This window comes from Mastomys coucha, unplaced genomic scaffold (assembly GCF_008632895.1).
Source record: "Mastomys coucha isolate ucsf_1 unplaced genomic scaffold, UCSF_Mcou_1 pScaffold5, whole genome shotgun sequence".
Lineage (NCBI taxonomy): Eukaryota > Metazoa > Chordata > Mammalia > Rodentia > Muridae > Mastomys > Mastomys coucha.
This window is the reverse complement of record NW_022196911.1, coordinates 99,704,537-99,714,886: the sequence shown is the minus strand read 5'-3', so window position 1 is coordinate 99,714,886 and position 10,350 is coordinate 99,704,537. Positions and strand designations below refer to the sequence as shown.

At 38.1% G+C, this 10,350-nt stretch overlaps 1 protein-coding gene across 1 annotated transcript in view; it reads left to right on the top strand.

Moving 5' to 3' along the window:
- LOC116078748 (leucine-rich repeat-containing protein 37A3-like) overlaps nt 1-10,350 on the top strand; it is a gene marked incomplete at its 5' end in the record, with an annotated part of 78,807 nt that overhangs the window by 11,307 nt on the left and 57,150 nt on the right. Inside the window, 3 exons of the mRNA XM_031354077.1 lie at nt 1,234-2,624; nt 5,577-5,648; nt 6,573-6,644. Coding sequence (XP_031209937.1) covers nt 1,234-2,624; nt 5,577-5,648; nt 6,573-6,644 — 1,535 coding nt within the window. The remainder of the gene's footprint in view (nt 1-1,233; nt 2,625-5,576; nt 5,649-6,572; nt 6,645-10,350) is intronic.

Genomic DNA, 10,350 nt, shown 5'->3' with positions numbered 1-10,350 from the left:
ACAAACGATATGAGAACCCCTAAACCTGGAGAGATTTTCCTTAATTATGCACAAGGCCCCAAGGGACCTGTAATGGAACGACCGGATCTGTTTTTTTATAAACCCAGCAAATCTAAACCTGCGCAGGAGAACCAAAGTCCCATTCAAATCTTTCGTAGAATGGCTGCACATCCCAGTGTGGAATATAAAAACAGGGTACTGGTGGCTCCACTGGAGGGCCAGGCTGAGTGGCCAAGATCACCTAGGCCCTCATTACTACCTTTATATCAGGAACTTACTTTATCTTCTCAAACTCCTGCTTGGACCCGCAACCATCCAGGTACAAATGATATGAGAGCCCATAGATTAGGGGAGATTTACCTTCATTATGGTCAAGCTCCCAAGGGTCTGGTAGTTGAAGGACCCGATCCTTTTTATTACAGTCCTACAAAACCTAAACCCTTGCAGGAGAATATAACTCAGATTACAAAATCCCCTATAGTCATTGTAGCCCTAAATTCCCAATATATGGAGACTGTGCCTGCAGCTCTAGGTGATTATGAAGCTGTGTCTCTATCACCATTGAATGTGTCTTTAAAGCCTTTGAATCAGGAAATCCTTATATCTTCTCAACCTTTTCATTGGAGTCATCATCCTCTGAATCCAAAGGAGACCAGAAACTATACAGTAGGAAAGATTTTCCTTCATTTTGCAGATCCTCTGAAGGGAATGTTAGTTGACCCAATGGATCTGTTTTTTTATAAATCTACAAAATCCACACCTGCACAAGAGACCCCAACTCAGATTACAAAATCACCTAAAGAAGTTGGATCTCACATACTAGTATATAATGAAGGGGTTCTATTGGCTCCAGTTGAGGATAAAGTTGAGTCTTCATCACCACCTGACATTTCACTAAAGCCTTTGTATCATGATGTCAACATATCTTCTCAACCTCCTGCTTGGAGTCACTACTCTCCCAATCCAAAGGAGACTAGAAACTGTACACCAGGAATGGTTTTTGTTCATTATAAAGAACCTTCCAAGGTAATGGTAGTTGAGCCACTAGATGTGTTTTTTTGCAAAACTACGAAATCTAAACCTGCCATGGAGAACCCAACTCAGATTACGAAATCACCTATAGAGGTTGTAGATCAAACTCTTGAATATAAGAAGAGGTTGCCTCCAGTCCCAGTTGAGGATCAAGCTGAGTCCACAACAGCACACAATATGTCATCACAGCCTTTGGATCAGGAACTTACCATATCTTCTCAACCTCCTACTTGGACTCACTACCCTCGAAATCCAAAGGAGACTAGAAACTATACACCAGAAAAGATTTTTCTTCATTATGCAGAGCCTCCCATGGGAATGGTAGTTGAACCACCAGATCTGTTTTTTTACAAAACTACAAAATCTAAACCTGTGCAGGGGATCCCAACTCAGATTACAAAATCACCTAAAGAGGTTGTAGATCAAACTGTAGAATATCAAGTGGGCTTGCTTCCAGTCCCATTTGGGGGTCAAGATGATTCTCCAACTCCACCCAGTGTTTCATTACAGCCTTTGGATCAGGAAATCACCTTATCTTCTCCTCCTGGACAGGCTCAGCAACCTCCAAATCTAAAAGAATATAAAGAACATGAACCAGAAGAGATTTCCTTCAACAATTCACAACCTTCAATGGAAATGGTAGCTGAACCTCTAGATCTGTTTTTTCTCAAAACTACGGAATCTAAACCTGTGCAGGAGGCCCCATCTCATACTACTGAGTCACCTCAAGGGATTGTAGTTCATACTCTAGAATATACAGAGGTAGTGGTTTCATCTGTAATTGAGGGTAATGCTAAATATCTAACACCCAGTGTTTCATATCAACCTTTAGACCTGGGACTCTTTGAATCCTCTGGCTCCACTACTAAGGTTTATCATTCTACTACTTTCAATGAGACTACAGTTCCTTCTTTAATGCATCTTCAAGTCCCTAGTTCACATTTGCACTCAAATTTTTCTGTAACTCAACAACCTAATACAATGGTTAAACATTCTTCCCAAATGAAAGAGACTCCAGCTCAGCCTTCAGAGATATCAATGGACAATGTAGCCCAATCTGTAGAGCATTATCCAATAACTTCAGTTTATGTTGAAATTCAACATTCAAATTTATCAGCTATAGAAACTGCATATCCTGAAGTCCCAATTACAGCCTCTTTTCCAGAAGCTGCACATTCTGAAGTCCCAACAACCACAGCCCCTTATCCAGAGGCTACACATTTTGGAGTCTCAACAACTCTAGCTGCTTCTCCAGAGATTACACATTCTAAAGCCCCAGCGACTACAGCTCGTGCTCCGATGTGCCATGGCACAACAGGTCTACCACCAGATCAGGTCGAGAAACATCCAAGCCCAACTGAAGTCACAGTTCAAGTTTTGAAAATGGAATCCACAATAACTCCATATTCTGAAAATTCTAATACAGAAAATGATTTAACTATAGAAAAAAATGCCTACAATTACACCAATATATGTGAGTTTTGCCTGTGTGAAAATGAGACACTGTTGTGTGTTCATCCCAGCCCAAAATGGAGACTCCACCAAGTGCCTGTGCCAAGGCCCAACACCTACAATGATACTTTTGCTATCTTGTAAGTCTCACCTTTTCTTATTTCTGTTTTACATTCTGCCTGACATGGTGACCTTTCCCTCAAAGCCTTCCCAGACCTTCCTTGTCACCCCCGCTCCCATAGATTGACTTTTTGCTATTACCTTGGCTTGTCAGCTTTTTATTGTCTTTACTTTCCTTCTTAATTCAGTGCCCCCTTTTCAAACTTTTATTTATGATAGCTTTCTTTTTCCGTATTCATTGCTTAACTTCTGTTCTTCTGTCTCACTACACCCTCTTTATAATTTATTTCATTAGTGAAGATGTAACAGACTGATTAGAGTAGATTGCAGAGCTGGACTCCTGTGGTTGGACCCCAGGTCTTTCATGTGGTAGCTCCTCAACTCTAGGAAGAATGTTTAGCTGTGAATGAACTTCCTTACCTGTAAAATGGGAAGTCAGATAGCTACTTTTTCATAGGACTGATGTGAGTCTTAGTTGAACACATGGACTATTTATCTTAGTTTTTAGCATACATGAGTGCTAGCTGTTGATACTTTGAAATTTCTCAGTTTTGTCCAGAGAACATTCATGTTCTTAGCTTTCTATATTTCACATTCATTGTATGCACTACTCAGGGCTAAGATGTATGGAAGCCATATATTCATGGAGTTTTTCTCTGGAACATGAAATACTAGACAGGGAAAGGGGGAATGTTATGTTAAAACTTTATCTTTGTCTCAGAGTGTTTTTAAATAAACTACAAATAGGGATTACAAGCATAGGCAAAGGCATAGCTACCAGAATAAGGATTTAGCAGAATCATTTATCAGCAGAGAAAGGAATGAGACATATTATGAAATTCTTTGAATATCAACTCTAGTGGTTTGAAAGTTACAGTATGATATGGAGAACCATAGTAAATTTCTAAGAACTACTGAAAAACTATTTTAAATGTTTTTCAGGATGGCAGAACCTTTCTATGTAGTATAGGTTGGCCCTGAGTTCATGATCATCCTGCCTCAGCCTCTTAAATAACATATATAGGCATGTGTCATAACACTCAGATATAAGATTATTTTAGCACCCATGTGTTGAGTGATCCAGGGGAGAAGCTTAATTCTTGATGACCACATAGAAAGATCTAGCAAAATTTAGGAATAAAGTGAGGGAGAACTGAGCCACTGTTGCCATTTGGTAGTGGGAAGAAAATCCTGAATCCCCACAGAGTAGGAGAAGATAGGATTTTAGTGACTGACTAAAGAGCTGAGGACTGATGCTGCCTTTAGTCTCAGCACTCAGGAGGCAGAGGTGGTAGATCTCTGTGAGTTCAAGGTCAGTCTGCTATACAGAGTGTTCCACACCTGACAGGGCTTATAGGTGAGAGCTCATTTCAAAATAAAAAAAAAAAATGAGTCCACAGTTTCTGTCCTTGATGAAGATGAGAAAGACAATTTAACAGATGGACTCAGCAGTCAGGAATGACGGGAGCAAGGGGTGCTGAGTTCAGTTGTAGACATTTTCTTTATTGGTGAATAAAATTAGCTTAGATTGAGAGATGTCCACTATCACATGAAAACATTTTTTTTCTTCCCTAACATAAAAAAAAAGTTTAAACTGAGCAAGAAAGTCTTCACTGAAGTAAGAACACATGAAAGATAAGTGCTCCAAGTGAGTCACAGAACAAAGAAACTGAACATAACTAAATTTAATAGCTTCTAGTAAGCATGTGACACTCATGTATATATTCTCATTTTTGAAATGTCATAGAAGCCTTTTGTGGTGGCATGTACCTATAATCTTAGCACTTGGGAAAAATGAGAACCACAAGCTCAAGGCCAGTCTAGACTTATTGTGAGATACTATCTCAGAATGATCAAAGATTTAGGAATACAGCTCAGTGGTAGAGTGGAAAGGGGTTGGGGGAGGTTTGAGACACCTGGGCAGATTACTCAGTTGTTAACACGTCCAAATTGCAAGTGTGGGGACTAGAGTTCAGATCCTCAGAATACCATGTAAATGACGGGTCAGTGTGACAGTCTACCTGTATTTACAGCTTGAAAGCTAGATCCTATTCACCAGAACAATCTAGCTGACAGGTCTACTATATTGGCGAGAGTCTAGGCTTGATCGAGAGACCCTGCTTCAGTAAAGTAGAAGAGTGAGTGAGGCAAACTCTTAACATCAAACTTGGGCCTCTGACAAAACATACCATGTTTATAAGATAATTTATACCCTTCACTCCATAGACCTTGTCACTCTTCTTCTGTGCCCTACCATCCATAACATAAATCCCACTTGGGGTGCAAAATGCAATTTCATTTGTGTTTTTCACAGATGAGCTAAAACTCCTTTCACGATGAGTTTGTGCCTTGTCCCTACGTGGCATGTCTGAGAACTATTTCCACACCAGTACATTACTTTCACTAATTCTAATTTTCTCATCTTTCTAAAACCTACACAGGCTTCAACAGACAGCCCTTAAGCAAAGTTTTACTAATATGATTAGTATTAGTAAACGTACCATGTTTATAAGATAATTTATACCCTTCACTCCATAGACCTTGTTAGTAAGTATTATAAAGTTTTACTAATATGATTTCTTATTAGCTAATAGTGATAAAAATTTGCCTATTTTCCTGATGAATTATTAACCACTGTATTAAATTTTAAATCACATATATTTTTATGGATTTACAGAAGGAATTCATTTAAACACAAGTAATTTTGAGAAAAATACTTAGTAATTAACTATAATTTCTAATCAAAAGGTGGATCATATTGGAAGTTCACCTTTTGAGGAAATCTCTCACTGCTTGCACCAATAGCCCTGAGTTCTTAACTATGCTCCCTTGGAAATTGATAGATTCAGGAATTATAAAGTTGATGTTGTCCCTCATTCTGCATTGAGCATTTCCATGATGGTGATATGATTTTTACTGATTCTGTTTATTCTTTTCCTATTTATTCAAGTATATCAACTGTTTCTTCACAGAAATTTCCAAGGAAACGATATTTCTTACATTGACAAAAATGTATGGAAGGTATACCGTTGGGCTGAGAAACTGTGAGTAGTGTGTGTGTGTGTGTGTGTGTGTGTGTGTGCATAGATGTATTCTCTCCAAATATTATACAAAATATTGCACAAAAGCCTTTTTTTCCAGATTTTGAGGTCAATATGTCTGGGGAAAGACATTTTCTCTGTGCATCCCAGTAAATTTCTGTAGAATAGATAGCTCTACATAGAAGGTTTAGGGTGGAGATAGGGAGTTCTAATCCCACTAAATAAACAAAGAAATTGGTATTGATTGCATGTTTCTGGTAAGTTGTATGAGGACTGGGGTGTGGTTCAGTGTTAGTACCCTTGTCTAGTGTGGGAGACCATGAATTGGAACCTCACTAGTGCAGGCAAAAATTTTAATTTAAATGCTGTGCATTTTCATTGAAAGAAGAGGCAGATTTGTTTTGCAGTACAGAAATCGTCTATGATGTCATTTTTAGTGGTTAGTAATTAAATAAGAGGGATATTGAAACCTTTCTTGTGTCATAATTCCTCAGCTCTGAGGTAAGACTACACTAAATTGATATATATCCATCCAGATATATTTGCATATAGAAAATAAGAGTGTCTATGCTTTCCTTATCATTTTTACATAAATGATGACATTTGGTAACTTCTTGTTTTCACTTCATGATATTTAAAGTTCTCTTTCACATGTGTAGAGGTTTATACTATTCATTTCCGGTTCTGTGTAATATTTCATAATGTGTACACATCAGTGAGAATTTAATATTATCCTGCTAATGTTTAAAGACTATCTGGTTTTTCTGTTACATGTCTGGCTGTAATAAATGTCTTGAATACCTTAAAGTGCCAACTTACACTCTAGGCAATAGCACATGACAGCGTTTATCTCTTCATCCTATTTCACCACCAATGTTCTCCGTCTGTTTGATGATTTTTGATCCAGGTATCCTTTTAATTTTCCAGAATTCTCAGTGAAAATCACCTGACTGAATTACATAAAGATTCATTCGAAGGCCTGCTATCCCTCCAGGTTTTGTAAGTTAATTGAGCATATTTATTTGTAAGTTAATGTGTTATCTGTGGATGAATTATACACTAACATCTCTTCGAGCAATAAAATTGTGCAATTATTGACTAGGTTTGGCAGTGCTTGCCTGTAATCCCAGCACTGAGGAGGTAGACAATGGTAGGATTGCTGCAAGTTGGAGGTCTGCATGATCTATGTAGTGGCTTTCATAGCTGTTCCAGGGCTGCTTGGCAAGAGCCTGGCTCTAAAAACATGCTAAAAGAAAATCTGCAGTTATGTCGGTCTGTAGGGTTGCCAGCTTATCTCTAACATTAAAATGTCCTCTATGCATTTTAAATTTCCTAAATCATATAGACAAGCTTCAAACAGAAGAACTCCATTTAAGAAGGAAAATATTCATAAGATCTGAGCCATTATTGAAACTCACATGATCCTTGTTTTCTAAGGCATATGCTTCTTCTATTTAGATCTTGCCATATCTCAATCAAGTCTGGTCCATGTTCTCATTTACTGTAGCCCAAGAATTGGGAGTGCTTTTACACTCAACTTAAAGAGGCAAGATTCATTTTGGCTCTTCATCTCAGAGGTTTTCAGTTCCTTACAGCTGGCTTCATTGTTTCTGGGTCTGTGTGTGGGCTTAGAAACCTCATATGTTTACTAATTTAGCCTTTACAAAAAGTTTTAATACAGCATAGTAGGATTTAAGAAATTAATGTTAACTTTGAATAGTTGTATCAAAAAGAAGAAATTAGCCAATATATAATTTGAATTTGAAGGTCATTAACCCAGAATGTTTTGACAATGTTTTCCCCCTTTAGATATAGTCTCACATAGCCCAGATTTGCCTTGAACTCTCTAAATAGCCAAAGCTGGTCCTGACAAATTCTTGCATCTCTTGCCACTTATTTCCAAATTTTTGGGATTACAGGGATACATTGACACATGGTTTTTATAATTCTGGGGATCAAATCCAAGGTTTTTGTGCATGGTAGGCAAGACCTCTACCAACCATGATAATAAATATACCTTATGCTTTTCTTTTATCTTTTCTTTCTTTCTTTCTTTTCTTTTTTCTTTTTCTTTCTTTTCTTTTTCTTTTTTCTTTTTGAGAATTTGCAGCAGTTCTCCTAACTCAGCCTCCTAAATGCTAGTATTGCATACATGTGCCATCATATCCAGCTTCATATGACCTGAATGAAGTTGACAATGAAATATAGTAGCTAAATGGTAGGTTATGTAAATATTATTAACATGAATAAGTCATTAGGAGAACAAACTGCTATTATAGTTTTCAATGTAATAATTTTTATGCCCATGTCAAAATAGATACTGAAATAGTGGTTAATAAGTACATACGCAGTTTACTTGAAATAAACATCCCAGAAATACCCCTGTCATTCACTGATTAAACAATAAAAAGCAGGCATATGACTTTAATCATAGCACTGGAGAGGTAGAGGCAGACAAGTCTCTTGAGTTTGGCTGAGGCCAGTCTGGCCTATAGTGAGTTTCAAGACAGCCAGGGCTATATAGTATATTGAGACTGTATAAAAAAGTAAAAAAAAAAAAAAATACTCAACCAATGTTGTCAAGGAAAAAATACTTGCAACAACAGTAACTCTACTTGTTTGGAGATAAGAATATACTATGTTGTTTAGTGCCAGAGCTAGATTTCTAACCTTTACCCATAGGGTCCAGAACAGTACAAATCCTTAATCATTACTGAGCTAAAAAGAAAAAAAAATTGGCATTTTTTTTTAAATAAATGGGGTATATTTTCAACTAGAGAGTGTTGCGGTAATTCTCCAACCCAAGTATGCCCAGCAATGAAAACACAACTCAATTAATATGAATACAAGCTGTGCACCTAGATTGAGCAGATCTACCACTACACTACCATCTTCCCCATCTATGAGACCACCTAGAATTTGTGGTTTCTCTAGGCCATGTGCTTCTGCTCTGCTTTCCTTTCACCCCCTCCTCCATTGTCCTGTCTCTCCCTCCCACTCCTCCTCCTTCTCTCCCCAATTTTCAGCTCCAACTTCCCTTTTTCTGCCCAATCACTAGCTCTAGCCTTTCTTTTACAAATTAAGGTGGGAAGAAGATTTACAGGAAATCACCTGAGTGCTGACTCATTCCTTGTTCTCAGAGAATGGGATTAGAATCAAATTACAAATAACCCCATAGCTATCTGCAACAAGAGAGCATTAGGAAAGTGCATATACAGAGCCTTATATAGTATTAAAAATCTTTTGTCTTCTGGGTGTGGTGATATACATCTTTAATCCCAGCATTCTGGAGGCAGAAGCAGGAAGATCTGAGTTTAAGACCAACCAGGGCATTATAGTGAGACTTGTCTTAAAAACAAAAACATTTTCCTTCCGTAGACACTCAGAGGATCACTATGATTGGTCCTACCTTGTATTGGTATTTTGTGGGGCAGGAGCTTTTGTGACTAAACTACCAAGCTGTACAAAAATGTCTAGAGAAAATAAAATGAACTTAGTGGAGTAGTCCTCTTATTATTTTAGTTTATAAACAAGTATTTCCTGTTAACATTATCATTCATTTATTTAAATGTCCCTCAATTTTAAAAATGTATTAAATAGAACATACCAAATACTGCATCTGTTATTGGAGGCATAGAGATAAGACAAGGCTCCTTCCCTCTCAGAGCTCACATACTATGAGAGAAACAACACACAAGCATGAATCTTAATGCTCTGAGACATAGAAGATTCAGCCATGAAGTCATAAACTGAATTTCTTCCAAATAAGCCACTTTTTTGAACTTACCAACTATGAGTTTATTTTATAAATATTTGAGTTTGCTCAAATACCTGTGTTAGTCTCAAACTTGGTGTGTAATGTAGATAAGTTGAACTCCATGTTTCAAGGAGTTTATAATTAGAAGAAGAGATGCAAAAATAATTTTAAAAGCATGGGGGGAGGGGTGCTGGAGAGATGGCTCAGCAGTTAAGAGCACTTGCTGTTCTTCAGAGGACCTGAGTTATGTTCCCAGCATTGACATGAGGGGCCCCACAACCTCCTGAACTTCTAGCTCCAGAGGATCAGAAGCCCTTCTGATCTTCTGTGAACATGTGCACAGACACATACATACACAAAAATAATAGTAAAATATTTTTTAAAGTAATGAGGCCTGAGAAGAGGGGAGCACAAGCCAGGAAAGCCCAATGATCTACACATTTAGAGAACTCACACTAGAAAAATGCCATTTCCAGGAGTGTGCATCTTCAGTCAGCCAGATCCAGCAATGTGCATCTTCAGTCAGCCAGATCCAGCAATGTACATCTTCAGTCAGCCAACTAGCTGCTAGTAAGCAGTATGGCAAAAACAAGAGACCCTGCTTCAACAAAGTAGAATAGAACTGATTTCTGGAAACTGTGCTCCTACCTCCACAGAAATACACATTCATACATACATACTTTTATAGGTCACTGAGGTATAAATTGTGTCTAGAGCACAGAAGAGGAGAAAAGACTTGAGTTTGGTTCACGGAAGGTGTTCTAGTGTAGCCCGCACGGTCGTCTCGCCAGCAAGAAGACACGCGGACACACTAGGTTCCTTCTGCAGCAATGTTTTATTGTCTCCATCCATAGGGAAAAAGGGTCGAGCCCCAAATCCTCACTGCTTATATACACCACAGTGCGGCGTATCTGCCCACAGCTTGGCGTGTCTGCTCATGATTGGCTG